The 23,294-nt window shown below is 38.0% G+C and overlaps 1 protein-coding gene across 1 annotated transcript in view; it reads right to left on the bottom strand.

Annotated features, from left to right (window-relative positions):
• Positions 1 to 23,294, bottom strand: part of LOC103134711 (plexin-A2) — an 83,269-nt gene that overhangs the window by 40,947 nt on the left and 19,028 nt on the right. The window contains exons 4-6 of the mRNA XM_016668988.1: positions 12,143 to 12,277; positions 3,005 to 3,105; positions 254 to 457 (exon numbers count right to left, since the gene is read on the bottom strand). Coding sequence (XP_016524474.1) covers positions 254 to 457; positions 3,005 to 3,105; positions 12,143 to 12,277 — 440 coding nt within the window. The remainder of the gene's footprint in view (positions 1 to 253; positions 458 to 3,004; positions 3,106 to 12,142; positions 12,278 to 23,294) is intronic.

The raw sequence follows: 23,294 nt of genomic DNA on the forward strand, positions 1-23,294 counted from the left end.
AAAAAAAGCCATTTTGAAAAGCTGTGCTTAGTTTTTTTTTTTTTTTTTTTTTTTTTAACTAATCTAAGGGTCTGGCTTCATCTCCAAATTTATCAAGCATCAAATTAGTGCTCCATACTCCAATACAGTTAAACCAAAACAAATCTAATAGATGCCCCACAGGGAGAGTCCAGCTCCTGCCTTACTTCTCCTCCCACAAAGTTAATCTCTGTTGGGTTTTCACTTACCTCTCTATGTGGCTCTAAAAGGCTACTCAAGGTGATTGCTCACAAACACTAGCATTTTTAGTGGAGTGACAGTGCAGTGATTGGTTAGAATGATAAGTAGACTCACAGGGACGCTATGTGCTGACACAGCGATACTGTCCGGGTGAGCAATAACCTTCACACAGCGGTCAATGTCTGTTGCAAAGCGAAAGCTCTCCTCTGCTCTCAGGCACCGATCTTTTCTTGAACACCTGTGGAGCAAAAGCACTTTTATTATACAAAATCTTAAAAAATGTAGTGCGTGTGTATTTTGTTTTCATGCTCAGAACTGTGGTTGAAAATAAGTGTTGAACAATGTACGACACAACTATGTTGATGATGCATCAATTTTCAAGAGTACATGATGTCAAGAGGATCAATTTTTACAAAGCAGACCAACTTCAACGTGATACGCTGATGTAAGCATTAGTATTGCTTAATCACAACTTCACATTTACAATAACATAGTCATTTCACACTGTGGCTACCATAGAAGTAAAGCTTATCACCACAGCCACACAGCAGTGGTTAGTACTGTCGCCTCACAGCATGAAGGTCCTAGGTTTAAATCCCAGCTAGGGTCTTTCTGTGTGGAGTTGGTATGGTCTCCCTACGCGTGTGTGGGTTTTACGTTGGCATCCTCTCACAAGCCAAAAACATGCAAGTTTTGTTAGCCACTCTAAATTGGCTTTAATTTTTTGTGCACATGGTAGTTTATCCTGTGTTTCTTTGACCTCTTAACCAACATGTGACCTCTCACATGTTGAAGAAACGAGAGGTGACTGTGTAGACATTCAAGCCAAGGTACATCTTGGTATCTCCCCAGAATAAGCTGCAGAGAGTTTCTTGGGAAAAGGGATGTTTGGATTTCCATCCAGGATCTTTAATCTCCACAACCTGATCTCATGCAACTGGTAGATAAATGCAGCTTATAAACAGTATCACTGAAACCAGTTTCAAAAAGCCAATTACTTTTTCATTTAATCATCATAAATAAGAGAGCATGTTAATCGGACTTTAGTTTTGGCTTGTTTTTTGAGTAAATTACAAAGCAATAAGCTTTAAATCCTAAATCCTAATATGCAATTAAAAGTAATGAATGAAAGGATGGGTAGCACAGCAGGACATCACAGGGATTTTTATACGAGACAAAAGCACGCTGAATATACAGTTAAACTACAAGTGGATATTGAAAATTTCAAGCAGTTTGTCCTGTCTTGGAAATGGGGATTAGTTGCTAAGATACTTTTTGTTCCAGCTATACTTGTGCATTTGAAAGGCAAACTCCAAATGGTTCATCTCTCTGCATGTTCAGCTTGAAAAGGCGAGAGGATCAGCTCAGTTAAAGTTGACTTGTAATAGCAAACCCAGGGAGCATTTTGGCTGTAAACCATCATGTCTTTCTTTGAATGCGTACTAAAAGGAGACAGTAGTAATACAGGCTCAGATGCAGCTGAGGGGGTGGCACCTCCTGAGAGAACTCAAAGAGCGCTGAGGCCTCTGCTGTAATTATGGCTCACTATAAAGGTGGATTGGAAACGCGGTGGCAGCTGTTGCTGGCTCGGCTCCTTGAGGCAAACAACGGCTACGGGAGCACGGATCACCTTCTGACCGCTCATCAGCTGAAGTGTCAAAGAAAAAAGGCACCTTTCATCTCCGACTGTCTTTCATTGGCTTTTATTTTTGTTTCTTTCATTCACTGTGTTTTTGTCTGATCAAACCATTTGTTCCCTTTTTTCCTTCAGGCTTTTTACATGTGCACAAACACCCCCTACCCACTCTGCTAGATAGGTGCTTTGGTGCAAATCACCACGGGTGGGAAAGTGAGACGCTGAAAGCAGTCAACATGACACTGTGAGTGTCATTCAGAGAGCTGAAAAAGACCCCAATCTGCATTTAATAGGGCAGAAAAACAAAGTAGTTTTACTCTGCAGTGTGGGACTTTTTTTCTTTTCAAAACTGGAGGGAAACAGCAGCCTGTTCACTCAGATAAGTTTAATTCAAATAAAGAGTGTAATGAGATATGCAGACAAAATTAGCGTTGGAAAAGAACAACAACAGTTACTTAATGAGGTAATTTGGATTTTTAAACAGCATTATTTTTTCATTCCCCTATCTTTTGAGTTTGATAATATAGAGAGCTGTAATTTAAATAATGCTGATTACCATCAAGATATAGCCAGCTGAAATGCAGACGTGAAATGATGAGACAGGGATAAATCCCCGACTGAGGTCAGCTTCAAACACTGCGGCTGGTGCCGAAAAGCAGGCTTTTAATCTTCTGAATCCCCTTTGCTCCATATCGAAGTGTTATGCAAGCTAACCTGGGGTCAGATAATTAAGATGGAGGAGATAAAGCTTGCTCCGTCAGGTCCAAAATGTTTCATGGGTATGTAGAAAGTGCATCTGCTGCGCTCGCTGTGGCTGGAAGGCTAATCCCTCTTTCCTCCATTAACACCCGTTATCCTTTGGTTCGGCAGACAATGAAATCTGGTGATCATGCAGCTTCTGTTGTCCTAAATGCCGCTATTTATGAGGGATCACAAAGTCCAGCAACCACTTCCCTGGTTTTCCAATTTTTATGCCAGATGTTGATAGTGGGGAGCTCCAGAGACTATAATAAGAGTGCTATATCAAATCATAGGAACGCAGGCTTAACCCCGCTCAGCTTCCTTCTGAGCAGTTTGGTAAAAACAGTGACATGGTTTTAATCCGTCTGCTTTGGTGGATGCATGAGAAAATGAAGGGAGTAGACTCACATGTTGTAGAGCACGCACCAGCCACAGTGGGGATCACCAGCGCTGAGGCACTCAGCACACGTAGTGTACTGCTCACAGGACTCCACAGGGACCTGGACCACCTGGAGCAGAGGAATGACAGGAGGGCAGGAGGGCTGGCATGTCAACAACAGCTGAGAACCACTAAAAGATTTTGGAAAAGCAATTCAATATATCAGTGTTCTGTTTTTAAATATGTTTTAACCTTTTTTGGCCATAAAAAATTTAGAGTTTGAAGATTAGTGAACCCCAGAATTAGTGAGATAATTTATGATTCCTTCACTGGGGAAAGAAGCGTAATAATAACAGTTGTGGCTTTCTTACAAACTGAAATCTGAAAATTGTAGCTGCATTTGTACTGAATCAATCAATTCAGTCCAACTCGTCAGCTCTAAGCAGTTTCTCTGTCCATGCTGAAGAAAGGCATAATGCTGCCATTGCCATGTCTCACTGCATGGAAAGTAGTCTTCATTTCTGTGTGTGTACAGTTAAAAAATACATGGAAAGGTCACTGTCATGCATGGACATGAGGGTAATATCTGTGCAAATCTCACACCAGGCCAAGGATTATAAGAGCCAGTTAACGTCCATGTGGACTTTAAGGCACCGGAGAGAAAATCTTGCTGTGTCAGAAAATGCTTAGCAGAATGGTGTAAAATTTCAGGGAATGTTTACTGTATTATCTGAATAATGACTTAACTTCATCAGTTCACTTTTTGCTCAAAAACAAAAAAAATATTCTTAGCCACTTGTGATTGTATTAAGAATTTGTCTAGGGGCGCACTGATGGCAGTTTTTTGGCACATGAGGAAATGTAAGCATTCTCTGACTCCAAATGTTTCCTGTATAACCATGTGCTAGAGTTCAGTTTTATTTAATGGAATGTTTTTCTTTTCATCCTAAGTGATCAGTAGCTGTTACAATTACTTCTTCCAAACCGGCATCCAGAATCAGCCTCATTCTGGAAGTGGATTAATGGCAGAGAAAACTAGAACTCCAAAACCAAAATACATCTTTGTTTAGGTCATTTGGACAATGACATTTTTAAGTGAGAGATCTGGGATTGTACCTTTGGATTTGGGCCGCTGTAGTTTGTTGCATTGAGTAACTAAAGAAGAACTTATCTTAGTGTTTTTAGACTGTAACAGAAGTCGTAATATCTCACTATTGGATATGTTTTGGCAAGTATGCCAAGATAAGATAAAATAAGCCTACTGTGCAACATTTACCAACAGTTTAGTTTTTCAAGATGTAAATAGTTCTATATCAGTGTGTTGAGAAAAAAACTGCAACAACATCTTACACCCACTTTCCTTTTTCATTTGTTCTAGCACATGGAAAAACATCTAAACAAAACCATATGAGCATATGAGCTTTTAGCTATGTTTCAGTGCACACACAAGAATCTTATCCAGTAGATGCATAAGCGTCTGGCAAAGCATTAGCTCTCAATTAACTGCAAAAAGTCGTTGCTGTTACACCACCCCTGCATACCAAGCCATTTGGAGCAGCAGCCTGAGCATGCCTGGTTTCTACTTGGTTATTATTCTAGGTCTGTACATATGATGCAAGCAATTTCCTGATGTAAGCAATCAGAAATGAAGAGTGGATTATGGATTAGAGTGTCTCCGGTGCACTTGATAGCATAAGTGGGTGCTCTCTCAGGTCTGTGTAGGCAAAATGGATTATCTGTTGCTCCCTACAAATAACTGTCCCTTTTTTTTAAACAGCAGTTCAGAACCCATTTGTGGCATTCCATTAGCAAAATGATTTTGCAGTGTGGGAGGGGCCGAGGGCTGTAATCCATGAAGAGTTGTGGTCCAGAGCTCATCCAAACTAACATTGTTGGTCTGTGAATTGTAGACAGCATGACCTTTACAAAGAGAGAAGAATGGATCTGCTTTCTGGTACCTTACAAAGAATGCAATGTAAGGCTTGCTCTAAATGTAAAGCAGTATTTGCTTTGTGGATCTGTTTTCAGCAAGAGCTTACTGAAATAAACCCAGAAATGCCTCCTTAGAACCCCTTCAGAAAGATTAAGAACACTACAACGTTAAAAAAACAGACTACAGATTGTGCAGAAGGTTTTAAAGAGGTCTTTTTATGCCCAGTGAGAGCACAGTGAGCTCATCATTGTGCTTAACAAATTAACTTAACTTTCATAGAGAGGTTGTGGTGGTTTATTATCATGTTGGCAGCATGACAAGGTCCTGGGTGAGGCACGGTGGAAGCAATGCTAACTTCTTCTGGTGCACATCTGGATAGATTACTCCCATGTGAATTTGAAGCAGTACTGCCTAAGTTGGCCTCATACAAAGGCCTCATCTTGCCCAAATCTGGCCCTTACTCTTAGAGATCAGTATGCTACAGTGAGAAAAAGGTCACACATCTATGAATTGTTTGCAATTTACACGTAAAACATACCTGTCATGCATTGTGTTTCATCCTGAGGAGAAGGAAAAAGAAAGAGCAACAGCTCATAGGGCTTTGCAAAGTAATTTAAAATTATCAGAGCACAACTCAAAATCAACTTCAGGTTGTAGAAATCTATCCACTGAGCCATAGATCTGATTTCAATTTTGAATACTGTTAGATGTCAGTCACATGGTACGTCTATTTGTAGCTCTGATTTAGACCCAGTAAAACTGCCCGTTACAAAAGTGATCTAAGTTTAGACTTAGAATTAAATTTAGGCCCACAAAAAGGACTGCAAATCAGCCAAGTATACTCAAAATCATGAACTTAAATTTAAAGGCAAATTCATTTGATCCATTAACAAGTAATTTTGTCGTTTTTTTAGTTGTGTATTGCAGCAATAACATCAAGGTGCATGATTTTTATTGTTGTTGTTGTTGTTGTTAGTTTTTTAAATGGATAAAAAATTATTGTACTGTGGCGGATGAAAACAAAAAGGTATTCCTGTTTAAAGTGAAGTTAAATGTTTGAGCTGCATTGGAAGTCTTCTTGATACGATCTCTAATTTTCTAAAGAAGAAAAAGTCTTCACTTTAGCATCCTAATTTCCAAACAGACCTTTCAAAGACAACCTCATTCTAAGCACCGAGACTGTGAACCACAATTTCACTTAATCAGTTTTAAAAAATACATTTTTCACAAAGACACTTTGTTTTTATTTATTTAGGTGAATCAGTTTACAAAATGGCAATTCAGCATTGTTTGGCATAAAATTCTATTTAAACACTAACAAGAATTTTGGAGAATTACATTTATATTGTCCATAAAAATGTTGACTTTTAAACATTGTAGTGTTTAAAAGTAGTGAAAAAGGAGCAAAGGTTGAAAGAAAAATATTTAAGAGCCATCATATGCCTGAAGATTGATCAAGACTACTCTAAGATTGTAAGAAAATATGGCCTCCAAATCAATAAAAGCATGGGGAAATGTAGACGCTTAACAGTAATGCAAATAACAGTATGTGTAAATACTCAAAACATTAGCTTTAAAAAAAAAGATGGTGTAATAGTTTATTGTAATGGTTGCAGTATTCCCACTACACAGCAGAATGTATATGCACACTGCCGTCTTTTCACATTTTCAGTTCAATAAATTCTCCCTTCATTAATATTTATTGCACTGTATCTATTTATGTAAATGCACTGTAAATCATTCATGACTACGCAAAATATTTAACATCTATTTAACTTTTGTTTGGAGATTTTTTCTTTTTTCTTGTAGAAACTGATCATTTAAAGCAAATACAGAACATAAAAACCATTTGGTTCAGGCTGCTTCCTGTAAAATGCTTGCTGGCAGTGTCAATCACAGCAGAGCTGTATAAGCACAGCATCACATTTAATTTGTAGCTTTTTGAATGAGAAAAAGTGTTATTCACAACATCTGGAGCATCCTCAAAGTAATGTGTGACCCTGTGATCTACACAATTTGCCACCACTTTTCCCTTTTATCCGGATAAACTGAAAGTTTATAAATGAGGCCAGATGAATGTACAGGCGTTTGGAGCTCTGCAATTCTGAAATCCTATACTTTCAGTCTGCTTTGGAAAATCCTTTAAAATAACATGTAAGTGTCATGTGTCAACTGAGTATTTCAGGTCATATCGGGACTCCCCATATTGGGAAGTGTTTTCAGATTATCTCTCAGATTAAATTAAGTTATTTTATTGCAGAACCTGTAAAGATTGCTTTTCTAACATTTCTAAAAATGAATGTTCTTGTACATAGCTGTATATTTTTGAAAATAGTGTTAGAGAAATTTGGCTAAAATGTATCAGAGTATGCAAAACTGAAAAACATGCATCATCATCCATAAAAATTAAGAAGTTATACTGCAACAAAATCATCAGTTAATATTCTTGCAGCCATAAAAGCAGGAGGTTTTCACAGCTGGACTATCATAGCATTCATGCACACGTTGACCTAATGACAATCAAATATGCTCTAAAGAGGAACAGCTATTTCTCTAGGTTTAATAAGACTTATAAAACCGTTGAAATATTTTTGACATTTAAAATATCTCCTTAGATAGTATGATAACTACTCGGAGTGCTGAAGCAACACTTCAAGTATATTTTTGGTGAGGGAATAGTATTGCACTATCATATGAAGCTCAAAAATTCTGATCTTGTGAAATATCCCTCCTTCAACACACGTCAATAAATAAAAGGGGTAACAGTGAAAATGCATTGCAACAAAACGTAACATAGAGAAACACTTTGAGATAAAAGATGTAAATCGCAAGCTTACTTTTGCACAATAAAATTTCCCAGAAGTGATATTCATGCTGTAAGATCAGATGACTGCTGCAAAACTGGTAGAAAAGTAAATTATGGAAAACTGAGGTAAAATATGCATAATCATCATCAAGGCATCAGAAATTGAACAAATAAACTCATACTTTATTTCCTATATAAATGCACTGCTTGGTTGTGTTTAGACGTGCAGATGGAGAAAGGCATGTTGGCTGTTTTCTCTAACAGACTTTGGAAACCTGAAGCTTAGAAAACAAACAACGTGAGCCAGAAACTTAGAACAATCTGTTAATACTTAGTCTCTTCTCCAGGTCCCACTAGCAAAGTTTTTCAGTCTGGTTAGAGGTAGATTCTGCATGTGCATGAATCTTAGGCTTCCTTGTTATTCATATCACAATTCAAAAATAAAAAAAAAAACACTAAAGGAAAACCAAATCAGATAACAACTTTACAAAAACAAGATTGTGTGAAGAAATGTGTCTTTTTGTTTAAGGGTGAAGAGATGAGTTCCAATCTTCATGTTGCTTTAAAAAATCTAGCATATACCTCATTACCATAGTTAAATTCATGCTGGCAAATGTAATTCAGTTAAAAACCCTCTTTTAAACACCTGCAAAATTGCTAGGAATTATTGGGCTTATTAAAAAAAGATAAGGTCAGCAGCACTGGTCACCAATAAGAGCTTAATGTTTGAAATTAGAATCAGGAGCTCGAAGATTTAATTGGCAAAAATGTTCAATTCAGCACAAGCCTTTACCAAAGGTCCTCAAGGTAATAAGTGAGATGACTTATGCTAAAAATTATCAAATAAAAGCAGCAAAAAATAAGTCAGGAAAGGACAAATGAAACTGCCCACAAATTAGGAATGTAACTAATACCACAAACAATAATAATTTAATTGCAAATACTGCTTTGCTGCAGAGCAAGCAACTTTTCGGAAACCACAGCCCAAAAGACAACATATAAAAAAAAATGAAGCTGAAGAAAGTGAAAGATGAGTGGAGTAGAAGGAAACTTTAGAAGCACAGAAAGAGAAACAAATGAAAATGTCACTGTTAGAGATTTTCTGCCAACTGCACCAATAAGCCTGCTATATTTCAATGATTTAAATCTAAGGAAAAAAAGGAAAAAAGAAAAAAAGGAAACACTAAAGTGTTTATTATGGCATATACTTCAATTTGAGAGGGAAATTGCGAAATCAGATTTTATCTGGTCAATCAAACAGAAAGAGGGCCTGATTTAGTCAGGAGATAAATCAGCTAACTGAACTGCTAATGTCTTGACAATTTAAAAGGCAAACATGAGTGTGTAGCTAAATTCAGTATAAATTTCTCAATAGTACAATGACAAACACTCAACAGAAGTTGGGTGTTTCTAATTTATATAAAATCACCTTTTTTTTAGATTTTATATTCCCCACACAGCTACTTCAGATTAGCAGCAGCAGAAATTTGGAAACACTTGGTGGAATTGCACATCTGCTGAGTTTATGATAGGAATTACTTCTCAGTCCAGTGCTCCGAAGAAAAGTTGTAAATGGGATGAGAAGCATTGTTGTGATGACATGTTGCAGGCTGAGTGTCAGAAAGAGCAGGAGCTTCTTAAAGAGACGGTGTTACACTGTGAAGTCAAATTCCTTTTTAAGTTATGTTTGACATATGTAGCATTTTCATAACAACCGAAGCTAACATTTTGTGGAAAAATACATATCTACTTAGATAATTATTGGATATTTTATTATAGCTCACTATATGCACTACTACTTGTTACTGGTAATATATTGTGATTATTTTTTGATGATGGGGGTTAATTATTCGCTCATGGTTGACAGCGACAGACAAAACATGTTGCTGCAAAATCTAACCCACAAAATCCAGAGAAGAGCAAAAATCCTATAAACTGTAAACAAATAAATCTTGGTAAAATATGAAAAATAAACCACAAGGACATAAAACTAACCAGGAGCGGGACTGGAATGATAGAAACTATCCTCATCTCTTTCTCAATCTATGAGTTGGGTAAGCACTAAATGTTGCAAACACTAAGGAAACATAGCACCTTAGTGTCCTGTTATTTTGACTGAATTTGTTCAATCAAAATTAAATTATGACTAAGCGTTAGCAATGATGAAGTTAGGTTTAAATGGAAATTAAAGCAAGTCTTTTGAAAACTTTGAGGAATCTAGTCATACTGTGTCTCACCTCACATGAATGTTGTTCAGATGAAATGAACAACATTCATTTAATTTGAAACATAATTTAGACACTTTCCACAACTCATGGGCAGGAAGTGTGTATTGGTAACACTCACCATTAATTTAAAAAAAAGAGTATAGAGAAAAAAAAGAGAGAAACAAAGATGTGCATGGTTGGGGTTTCAAGGAATGATTTAGCATTTTCTTGAGTGGCACTCTGAGGGATTTCCCTGGACAAACCTTGCAGCAGCTTTGTGTTTACTCCGAGGCTGAAGGCCTTCAGTTCACAGACAGACGAAGAAAACTCTGTGAGTCATGTGTTTGGATTGTAAGCATTACTGTACTAAAGAATGATCAAACTAAAGACACATAGCGAGTGAGAAAAACGACGACAGCTGTGAAACCTTTTTTCACATCAATCGTTGCTCCCAAATGGTCTTTAAGAAAAACACTTATATCCACACATAAATACTGTGATTTGCCTTTATTTTGCCCCACTCCTCAACATCATGCTAACCCTGCGTGTTTCAAACCGAGAGTAGACGGCGAGCCTTATTGTCATTCCACATGAGTTGGCTGATCTCAGCCAAATCTTTCTGTGCCTCATTCCTCATTCCTCATCAGGGCTGCATTGTGTGGCTTCCACCAATCTGAAAATCTCTCATAACTGGGATCCGCTGAAAGTGTGGGGAATCTGTAAGTGAAGCTCTGTCTCTTGGGGAGGATTCCTTACCAGCGCTGAGGGAAAGTCTTTCAGGGAGCGCTCGGGCAAAGATGGAGATGGAGACAAACAGAGGAAGGCTTTACTTTCCTCAAAGCTTGTGAGGGCTACAAAGCCAAAGCTGTTCTAATATTGAGAGAAAAAGCTCGGTCAAGCTGGGTTTCTGGTTTCCTGCTTGGTTACTATGCGCCACTGAGGGAGATGTGAGGGGAGAAAGTAGCTGGAAATCTCCTTGAAAGAAGCTTGCGTCTCTCCTTGAACAACCAGAGCTCATCAATAAATAATGCTGTGTCTCTTCCAGTCAATCACAAACACAAGAAGTGCCTTGATTTATTTTAGAAAATGGTGCTCAACGCAGTACTGTCTTTATCCTCCCGCATCTTTCCTTGATGACATCCCTTATTCCCTTAAACGTCATACTTTTAAAGATAGATGGCTTTTAAAGTTCATTTTCATGCTCTTGAAAAGAGCTTGAGCCGCCCTGTAATAACTGGTGCTGCCGCGATTGCCCCCGCTGGCCTTTGGCTCTCCATCCTGTGACTCTGCTTCGGTAGATTCCAACAGAAAGCAGTGATAGGGGCTTTTTCTGGCCACAGTGAAACCTAATCCCATTTCACAGTGGCAGGCCATTGCGCCAAAATAATCACTTGATGGGAGTTGAAAGTGATTACCAATGTTCTCTCTTATCTGCAATGAGTGCAGAGAAAACCGTCCAACAACAACTATTTGCCTCTGTGATGGCGGGCCAAGTGAAGAGCGCAATAGGGGGGCACATTCATCCAGAAAAAAAAAACCTTCAGTGGCTTTCCACGGTTTGTGTGTCAGGAGTGCTCACAAAAGATGCACGCACTGTAAGTCGATTCGCTTGGATAAGTAATTAGAGCAATGGTCCATCCCCTCACACACAGCCTACATATTTAACCATCCCTCTGTAGACGTGAATTTGAATTTCCTCTCTGTGTTTTGGCGATAAGCCATGATCATCTGCTCGTATTCCAAAAAAAAATATATTATTCATTAGTCATTTATTGCTGTTTTTGATTTGAAATTGTGTTAGCTGCTAATTTTTAAACTGTAAATACTTGCTCCAGCAGGAATTATTATTTATGCAGAACAAAGCAAGCAGTCTTATGTGCAGCATCCTGATAAGTTCAATCCAAGCAAATCCCTCAAAAGAAGAGTTATTTATTTCTGTGCCTCAGCAAATGCGTAATTTTATCAGCTTCTCTGACCCAACACCAAGAAAAGTTAACAAATAAAAAATAATTTCACATCAAATGAAAACTTCAGCTCCAAATTTCCATGCTATGCATTCAGCGACTCGCTGAAGGGCACATCAGCATGCTGAAGGTTCGCTCTCAAAGTGACTTGAACCCGCAGGCGTCCTTCAGATCTCAGGCTTTTGCCTATCGCTACATCCCCACCCAACTCAGCAGCTCTTCTGACAAGAAGCTCCAAAAAAAGGGCGTTTTCTCACCTGATAGCCAGACATGACATACAGAGAGTTCCTGTCCAGGGAAAAGGCCATGTCCCGTAGGACTGGGCTGCTGTCCTTCATCACAGTCAGCGTCTCATACAGCACTCCTCCCTCCTGAGCGCCGTCCACCCTGATCTAAAGAGACGTCGACAAGCAGAAACAAAGAGATGCTATTTATTTTTTTATCAGTAAGAAACAAACTTAACCTTTACAAGGAACAAGCTTTCACTATCATGAGCAAAAATGTTCACCTACAAGAAAAAAAGTATGGATCAATAAATTAAGCTTGTCTATGACATTTTTAACAATTTAACATCAAACTTTTTTCTTTATCAGCTTATCCAATCATAGCTGCACAGCTATAAATAAATTATCCTCCAGAGGAGATGTCAGATATACCAAAAACATAAAAATACAATAGAATTTACAATATTGAAGTTGACCTTTGAAGGGATTTTAAATATAATTAGAGAAAACCAATATGCAACATAAATTTGATAAAACAACCAGATTTTTATACCATTGAGGCTATCTATTCCTCAATCATGAGGAAATAGCAAAGTGCATTTTGTCTGAGTATTGGAACCGTGTCCCATACATGTACTGTGCATTTCTCCATCAAATGAGTAGAAAAAGGAATATTGAAGCTCAAAGTCACAAAATATGTCAATGTGTCTTTAGCTTCTTTAGGATTCTTTCAAGGAAACAAACCGCTCTTCTTCCAGTTTTAAACTTTGCTTTAACATCTCAGGGCTGGATTCTTGGAGATTAAAAATTATGTTTATCTTTTTATCGCCTCTCAAAAACCAAATTAAGAAAATTTCCAAGACGTTTGCCTCCCAGCTTTGCCACTATTTCCATTGCACTCAAACAGTTCTTTGTGAATTCATGGCTTTTAAACAGAATTTCTTTTGACTGCAAACATAACAGATGCCAACCGGTAAAAGCTTTTCACTTTTCCTTTCCACTTTGACAAACAATGTGTGCTGTTTCAGATAAGCAAAATAATAAGCAGGTGAGCCTTTGTTCAAAGTCTGTCGCTGATGCACACACTGTCAATAGGCAGCTTATTTTTGTAGAACTACATTTATGTACTAGTTTCTGTATAATGAAAGTGTTTCATCTCTTCATCTGGCTTCTACTTTTTTCTATGTGCATTTCTTTACAACAGTCCTTAATTTTATTCCCAGAAAAATGCTTGTATTTGTAATCACAAAACCTATGTTTGTCTCTGCAGGAATAATGTAAACCGTATCAATATTAATGATAACTTGACACACTAAGTAAAAATCAAAAGTGTGAAAGAGTCAGCAAAGTCGGAATAAAAGCAAAGCACAGCAAGAAACAACCCTTATTAGCGATGCAAACCCAAGCCGAAGCTCCTTTTAAATTCCATTGAAAGTGGATCATTTGCTGTGTGATGCAATTATAGTAAAGCTGAATTAATTTCCCAATCATAATAATTAAAAGAAATGCAAGATCATGAAGACACGGAGTGGAGAATTGTGGAATTGTTCTCAAACGACTACAGCGTGATTATGCCACATCTTCCCAGCTTGAGTCTGAGCACGTGGCCTCAGCACCCAAATCAAATTTGACTGCAGATGATTTTGAGCGTTTGCCAGGTCTAGCTCGCACAATGTGGCAGAGCCTCCGCATTCTCTCAGTGGGGACAGTCAATCAATACAAACTGATTACATGATTGGATCCCCCAGGCACCAAAACTTCATCAATCAATCACGGCTCCACCTTCCAGGCAGTTGCGCCTCGCCAACAGTCAGCTCAGGCAGCCAGGAATGAAAAACAGAAGGGGGGGATATGTTTGCTAAAAGCTGTGTGTTTTAGTTTAGGTGGAAAGGAGGATAGAAATAGAAGTAACATGAGGACATGGCTTCAGTTTTTCATCCAATACCACCCAGCTGCAATAGGGACAGGACATTTTTTTGTTGTTTTTAGGTCATGTATAGGGCACTATCCTTTCAGGATTGTTTGTTGGCTTAATGCTATGCATATTTTTGTTGCAAAAGATACTTAAAATATAATACTCTCATTAGAGGTCTTCTTGATTCTCTTTTCCTCTTTGGAATCCCACATTTACGCAGATTTGGATATGCTTTCCCACACTCTTCTGTTCATAAATAGCACACAAGAGAATGTAAGCATTTCTGTTGGAAAACAATGTTTAAGTAAAAAACAAAAAAAGGTTCACACACACGCGCGCGCACACACACACACACACGCACGCACACAGAGAGGACAGATGTATTGAGCTTTGTGGCATTTTGGCAGGAATATCATGAGAGTGGCCAAGGGATAGAGATGCTACAATGAGCTCTGACAAATATTGACCCGTCATGACTGATCCGAGCGGTTTGATTTCAGCGCATTCACACGTGGTTTTATTATCTAAAGCGGGGCTGACCAGGTGGACGCCCTCTGGGAGGACCAGGTCCTCAATCTCTCCTTAAGCCCTACAGCTTTATAATGAGAGTAAGGCGTGTTTAATTAGTTTTATAATGAGCCTGCTTGTTGAAGGTGACACACATAGTTGCCCACGTACACACTAGACAGGGGTTGCAAACAAAAAAATAATTAAAGTAAAGGAACTCACTCTCCTGTTGGTTGCACTCATAAAATTTGTAATTGTAAACTGTAAACATGATGGCTTATTTGGACCACCTTCGGGTGTGCTACATTATTAAAAGGACAGACCAAACATGAAACAATAAATGTTGGCCAAGTCACTAAGATGTAGTAGCTGCATAATTAGTTTTTCACATTTTTTGCACCCACAATCAGCATCTTATTCACTAAGCAAATAGTACAAATTAAATTGAAATTTGGCATAGTCGTGGGTTAACCTGGGTTTGATGGGTCGATTACTCCCACCTGACCAGCTGAAAAAATGTATTATTTCTATAAATAGACTGATTAGTGCAGATTTTACTGCTAATCATGTTATGTTTGTTTCTTTTGTTTAGTTGTTCAGTAGTGAATATGATCTGATTAAAAATAATGCCTTGATTCTTGATTCTAACAATCTGTATTAAAAAACATAATAAAGTTCAACTGAAGTGATAATCAATGTCTAAATAGATTTTAGATATACTTGAAGTTCTTCAAAATATATAGAAATGTCCTTTTTTCTCTAAGAGAAGATAATTCAAGGAAATAAAGTAGTCACCCTTTCAGACTTAAAGGATTTCTGAGATTTATTTATTCTGTTACAACAATATGTGCTGTAATTATTTGGAATATGTTGTCAATGAAAAAAAATGGTTTCTTGAACACCATTGGAAACAGGGCTTTGTAGGTTTAAAGTTGCAGAGAAGAAGCTCTCCAAGTCTGGGCTTGGACTTCGCTGCATTAAGTGAATCTCAATGTTCAAGTAATCCCAAATGTGCTCTGTTGAGATCTGGTGACTGTGGAGGCCATTGGATTACACTAAACCCATTTCCATGCTCAAGAAACCAGCTTGACATGATTGGAGCTTTGTGAAAAGGTGCATCATTCTGCCAGACGTAGCCACCAGAGGCTGAGTCCACTGTGGTTATAAAAGGATAGACATGGTCAGGAATAATGCGCTAATAGACTGTGATGTTTACGCTACTTGTAATTGGTTCTAATCGTGCCCAAGTGGTGCCAAAGAAATGATCCGCTGCACCGTTGAGCCAACAGCACAAGTCTACAATGTTGACACCAGACAGACTGATTCAATATTTACAGTTATGTTGTCTATGCCATATTATGACTCGACTATCACAGCTGAAGTTGAGTCTTATCAGACCAGGCAACATTTTTCCAATCTGTTCTTGTCTGTGCAAAATCCACTGCTGCCATTTTATCACCTCAAAACAGCCTGCACATTTTCCTCTGACCTCTGACATCTTTAGGGCATTTTTATAAACAAAACTGTTGCTCAATGGATATTTCCCCTTTCCTGACATTTCTGTTTAAATGACATATATGGCACTTCATTAAAATCCCACTAAATCAGCAGTTGCCACAAAAGCAATTCCAGATTCAAAATCACTTTTCCCCTCATCTATCAAATGTTCTCCAGGTGTTTATCTTCAGATCGTATCAAGTGTTCTTCAATTTAAATAGCGAAATCTAAAATAATTCTTAGCTAAACATTTTTTTAAATATGGAAATGCTACTCATCTACCTCAACTACACTGTATGGCAAAGTTCAGAAATCTTCTACAGCATACTTCCTTGTGTTGTCCCTTCCATATGAAATAAGACTTGTACTGGTACAGAAACTGTTTTAGTACATACTTATTTGACTTCAGTGTGTCTTTAATTCAATTCCCCTTTCCCAGCATTAGACAGGAAAAAAGGACATATATTTAACTCTAAAATATGTAACCCAACAGCAGCGATATCCGTCCTGCTGCTTAAATTATCTTGCAGGACATGTGGTGGTTATAAACAAGAGTTTGGCTTCACCAAACAAATATGCAACCTGAGCCTGTGCTTAAGAAAAACAGCCTTCCTTTCTCATGGATGGCTTTGCATCTTAAGCACAGTCTAATCTCAGGAGAGCTAAAAAAAACAAAAAATTACTTCTAAGATATGACTTGGCTCGAGTCTGGTTGGCTCTGTTGTAAAACTGCCAAACCTTCTATGATGGAGTCACCTACCAAGACGTCTCTGCGGTGACTGTTTACATATGGGATGGATTATAAACGGTGATTTACAAGCTAGGGATGTTTGCATATAAACGTCTGTCTTTTCTTACCACAGTTAAAAAAAACTGTGTAGATGACTTTGTTTATGCGTTAAAGGCAGTTTAAATTCAAGAGACATAGTCCATGTCTCGCGTCGCTGGCCAATCTATGTCCAGTTAACCTAAACATATGGATGATGACCTAGGAGGCAAGCAGCAATCTGTTCAATGATTCATTCCCAATCTGCCACGCTGACAAGGTTTCATCTGTTCCACAAGACCTTTATGTCTGCAGTACTTTAAACCAGACAAGGCACAGTCTATTTGCTTTTTTTCTACAGTAAATTTCTGTTACTATTCTGAAAATGCATTGGTATGCCTAAATGAAACATATAACACATTTGATCTAAAGTAAAAGCTTTTCAAGAATATCTAAAGTTTAGCACTACATCTTTTATGCCTTAAAGACAGGCTGCAGAATGAAACTACATGCAAGACTAGATCTAAAGAAGATAGAGAGGGAATGTCAGGAAAGCAGACTTTGGAGCAGACTTCAGAGAGGATGCTTGCAGGCTTGTATCTCTACGATGACACGGGGCGCTCAGTAACATAAGGGTCCAACAACTGTTCACCTTTAAGCTTGAGTGGCTGTGCATATGGTCCGATTGCGGCTGACAGCCCAGGAGAGTGTGCATTGATTAACCCATATATTCATGATGCCTCTGTGAATGCTAATGAAGCAAAGCCCAGGACAGAGCTGAGCAGCAGTTAGCATTTAATGACAACAGAGAGCATCGCTGATGTGGAGATCTGTATCATTGGACTCGGCAAAGAGAGAGATATTGATCATTGCTATGAGACACGATGTATTGGTAAAACATAGCATATGTGTGTGTATGTGTGTGTGTGTGTGTGTGTGCGCGCGCGCGCGCGTGTGCTTGTGAAAGTTTGACTTAAAAAGTTTTCAGCTACAGAAACCTAAATTTCCCTCCACCCTAGCCTTCAACTGCATGGCAAGCCTCCAATCTTCATTTTACTGTTTTTGCAACTTGACCACAGTCTCCTCTCCATCTGTGCATATTCACTTCTTTTCCATCTCCTTCAGGACATGATTTCCTGCTTTCTGTTTCCTCTCCTCCTCCATGCTGCACGCTATCCCTCAAATCATTCTCATTGTTTGTCCGGTTCCCATGGCCCACCAACAAAAGCAGTGGGAGGGGGACAGCGGAACAATTCATGGCACCCGTATGGTCTTCATTTTCCTTACCGCAGTGCAGTCACAGTTCTCTTGTGTATTTTCATTTGTGTGAGCAAACAGTAGAAGGAAAAGCAAGAGAAGGAAAAAAGAGGACAAAGAGTTGGAGGGGAAAAGATGGAGCAGCTCAATTAAAGTCGGTCATGAAAAGCAGAAAGATGGACACCTCCCTGTGTTATCACAAAATTGCCTCTCTTAATACCTTTTACAATTTCAGCTGCACTAAGACATCCAATGACAATCCACTCTGCAGAGTTTTACCCTCAGGTTCAGCTCATGCAGTTATGAAAATCCTTTCAGTTTAGCCTCAAACACACCTACTCTTCCCTTGCTTTGAAAGCCCATTCTAGTGATTTCAATCATCAAATCAAATCTCCCCTTCCCAGACCCCCGTTACAAACCGTGACTTTGAAAAGTTCAAGTCATTTAGCAGTGCACCGGAGAATTTCCCCACCCGCTTAACGCTCTCAATAAGCCATAATAAAGCCACTATTTGCACATGAGAGTATTTGACCAAGACTTTATTTGCCATAAGCTTAACATTTCCAGTCATTTCAAGACAAACATGGTAGCTGAGTCTCTAGAGCCACAGAGGTAAAACAGTGGGAGGTTTTTATATTGTTCAACACTGCTTCGTCCTTCAGTGTTGAACAATATAACACTGAAGGACGAAAATGTGTAAATTAGCAAAAATGTTGCTAATTTTGCTAAACAAAATTAGCAAAATTTTATTTTTCTAATTTTGCTAAGTACTTACTAACCTGTGACTCTAAGAGTAACTTTACTCAAATGGTCTTGAGGCGTGTATTCATGAAATTTGGTGTCGTCTTTTTGTTTATTATAAACACTAAACACGGCTATGACATCACTGTTGTGCTCCTTAACTCTGATGCACTTAAAACCTTGTAATTATTGTTAAAAGCGGGGACCATTTTGGCCCAAATTGCACAATATTTAAAAGCACTCCCTGTGTCAGAGGAGCATCATCTTCCAGTGTGGTATTGTAGTTCTTCAGAGCACAACAGAGCTCTGCAGAAAATCAATTCTACTCAGCAAATGTAATGTGTTTGAAGCTGCCACCGGGCTTGTTTGTTTAAACCTGCCACAGGGCTTTCAACAAAAATGCATAATGTCATCATAGTGTGTCTGCTGCTTATTTGCATGAGGAAAAAAGCTTAATATCCTACATACAAATAGTAGGATGTATGATATTAAGAAATCAGAAATTTATGCACCATAGATGTGTTACTGGGATGGTGTAGAAGCTGAACAATGCTTGGTTCAAAAATACTTGACATTTCATTTATTTGACATCAACTTAATGTAAGTTCCTTTCTGTGACTTCACAAATTACCCAAACACATATAACAGTGGAGTAATTTGAGATAATGCTCTGCTTTACAGAGGGATCAGTTGTTGTTTTTTTAACCGTATATGAATGCCGCATCACTGCATTCAGATGTGCATCAGTATTGCAAAAAAATTAACAACTTGAAGTCACACAATTGAATAATGTGCTCATTTTGGGGTTTTCCTGCTTTTTCCTGTGATGTGGAAATGTGGTACTGAATGCATTCACCCACTGAAATCCATTTAAATACACAATAGTGGAAAATAATTACTTTTTACCTGGTTAGTGCATGCAAGCTGCGAAAGCTCCTTCTGTTTTCAACCCAGAGTTACCCAGTAGGATAAAACTACTCAGTTTAAATGAACCACCTGAGGCTACAAAGCGGTGTCACATGATGATAGAAATGTCCTGTTTTATGAGAAACATGAGCAGTCTAATCAGGAGCTGCCAATGAGTGCATCCATATGCTGCACTAAGCTCAGACGTTAAGTCTGTGGGTTGTCCTTGTGACCTTTCACCCTGCCGACACCTTTGCAGTGACAGGCCTGACCTTTGCTACTAACGTGATCTGCTGATGGCATTTATAGTCATGCCCCATTTCCACTGAGCCTGTCCATTTGGGTGTGATGGAATAGGATTGGAGAAGTGACCCTGTGCTCCATGGAGGCTCTTGGGAGTCTGAGATCATAGCTGCTCATTCAGTCTGTGTAATGACAGTAACTCTGGCCTTTAAACCCCCTGGACTCAACTACAGACATGATGGATGCCTTGCTCTGCTCACCTTAACTTACCGGTCTCTTTGAGAGTACATAGTAAGTTTTTTTTGTTTGTTTGTTTGTTTGTTTTTTGTTTTTTGCACAGACTATTTTTCCGCTTCAATTTTTCGTCACATTATATCTCTTCTCTGTCTTTCTTCTTTGGTATTTGTTGTTTCTCTTCTTTTCCCTTGGCCATTAGACTGACTTTGCCTTATACTTCCTCCTCTCTCCTTCTCTTCCTTTCCCACTGTCAGGCTATCTTGTCTTATTCCCCAATGGCTCATCAAAAGAAAGAGCTGCAGTGATGCTATCTGTGCCCCTAGTCTGGACCTGTGCGTGTGTGTGTGTGCGTGCGTGTGTGCGTGCGTGCGTGCGTGTGTGTGTGTGCGTGTGTGTTTCTTGTGTGTCAGACAGATTGCTTCTCATAAGACTGAGACCCCCAGGCTAATGTCACAACAGTCCTCTCACACATTTCCTAAGTCAGCTGCATGCAGTTTGTCTGTGCAATAAGCAGGGCCCAGTGTCCTCTAAAGTTAGTTCTGATGCAAAACTGACTCTTATAGAAGCTTGACCGTAATAAAGCCAAACAGGATGCTCTTGGAATGACCATGGTGGACAATGAGCTGAATCAGCTTTATCAGCCTCGTGGAGAGAGCTCATCATCTACAAGATAGTTTGATGGCCTTGCTACGATTGCTTGCCTCATATTATTGAATCCATGAATGTCAATGAGTTTCAAACTCACCATAAGAGTTTGCGTAGAAACAAATGTCTCCAGGCGTTGAGACTATGCATTTAAGAGTGCAGTCCCATCAACCTTGTTTATTCTGTTTCAGTTTGGAAAGTCTGGTTCGTTTGGGGAGGAGTGAATGCGGAATCGAATTCTGAGTCGGACTAAAGCAAACTCTGGTCCGCCTGCAAACCTCGGCCGTGTAAAGATGGTAGAGACATATGGCAGAAGACTAAGCTGTAATTTATGCAAGCGGTGGTTCTACAAAATACTGACTCAGATTTCAGATTTTTATTTGTGAAAAATATCAAAACCAAATATAATTTTGTCCTCCATTTTAAGTTTGCATTGTAACATGACAAAACATAAAAAAAGTTTAAGGGGTAATAATACTTTTACAAAGAGTATTTCTACCTTAAAACACAGAATGTCTCAAAAAATAATTTGGGGTCATTAGCTGAGGTCTGCACCAAAGAAACAAAATTGGTTTTAAGTCATAAAAAAGGAGTGCTCATTACTCCTCTGAGCTTAGCCACAGATTTATTCTTTCACACCTTTGATGAAGTGAAAAATAAAGTTGAAAGAAAGAAGAAAACATTTTTAGCTCATTGCATTTCATTAAGAACATCAAGTTGTCTCCACACCTGCATGTAGCTATATGTTAAATGTATAGGAAGACAATAGAAATAATGTTTTAAATCTCTGAAGTGGTCGATGCAGTCACTTTTGATGATAAATCCTGCAAGAACATAATTTTATAAAAGCTTTTACAGGTGCATAATGACCTCTTACATTTAATTAAAAGAAAGGAATAAATGAACATTTATGTACTTCATATTTGGCTCAAGTGGCCATACACGGAGATTTACATCAATTTGTGACTGTCTGAGGGCTGCAGCAAAAACGTATCTGAATTGTATGGTAGCAGCTTCTTTGTGCAAATGAATAATGTCCCAACATAATCATCATGATGTTCTTCACATACCCAGTTATGCTAAATAGATCATAATTAAGAGGATTATTGCATTAATTACAGTTAATGGATTAAGGCTCGTGTGACATCAGAGAATGCGAGATACAAATGAGGCAACAGATGTGTCTGTGTGATGAGCATTTCTATATTAACAGAAAAATATTTCTAATGTTCCATACAGCAATTTTTAAACTGAGTCACAGCGGAGGTACTTTCAATTAATTTTACGTTTCAAATTATACACATTTGTTAACTTGTTAATTTATTGTTTAGAAGATTAAGATGAAATATTAGACCTCTTTTTTTTGTTTTCTTAAGAAATAATTTGATTATAAAGATCTGAAGATAAGAGCTTTATGAGGCTGAGAAGGTTTAAGACAGAATATATCATTCTCTCAAAACAAGATGTGTAAATTTAGTATTTTTTGTACAATTCCTTTCATGGTCTGTCTCTTACACATCAATAAACTTTATAAAAGTGCACTGCTAAGTCACTGAAGTGTTCCTTTAATCTCATAGCATCACAACTATGTTGTTAGTGTCTCAGATTGATGGATAAAACCTTTTATTTTATGTGTTTGTACAGTAGAATGCTAAAGTTTAAGAGTGAACAATCAAGCATTCTCCAGATATTTTTGGGATCACAATATGCTTCATTTGACCACTTGCCTGTCAGCTTTTAGTACCATGTCCACAATGATTACATGGAAAGATCAAGGTTTTATTCTATAAACAAATAACCTGTTTGATACTCTTAGTAGAAAAAAGTTAGAAGTAGACAGCTTTACCTTTTCATGTCGATGACTTATGACTTATTTAATACAAAATAATTGTAAGGGAACAAAAGCAGAGATTAGAAAAAAAAAAAGTCTTAGCAATTTGCTTGTTGAAAGTTTTTCAAAAGTACTAAAAAAAAGTAAGACTTTTGGGAACAACTAAGAACATAAACTGATGCGTCAGTGTGACACCGGTAGATAAATGAAACAAAAAAAAAAGTGCAAAACATGAGATAAAAAACAAATCAAACGATAGCTTCAATAGCCAAATATATCAAAACTTACAACTGAGTTTATAAAAAGTTCCCAGGTAAAGGTTTCCTAATGATCACGGCAATTCTTCAAAGAAATAACACCCAATGAAACCGGCTCGTGTTTTGGAACCGTTACAGGTGGAAATAAAAAGCAATTATCGACTGAACATAAGAGGTAATGTTAACACCTTTTAGAAATCAGGTTAAATGTTTTTATTTCTTCAAATTTTCAAATAACTATGCTCACTTTGCTTTATAAACCTGGAGATACGGGTTCATTCACCTCTCTGCCTTTCTCCCTTTCCCCTTATTCAGTTATAAAATTATTCTATTAAACCCATTTACTTACCATTATTTATGTATTTAAAACCTATCAAGTTGAC

Source organism: Poecilia formosa, unplaced genomic scaffold, assembly GCF_000485575.1.
Source record: "Poecilia formosa unplaced genomic scaffold, Poecilia_formosa-5.1.2 Scaffold18, whole genome shotgun sequence".
NCBI lineage: Eukaryota > Metazoa > Chordata > Actinopteri > Cyprinodontiformes > Poeciliidae > Poecilia > Poecilia formosa.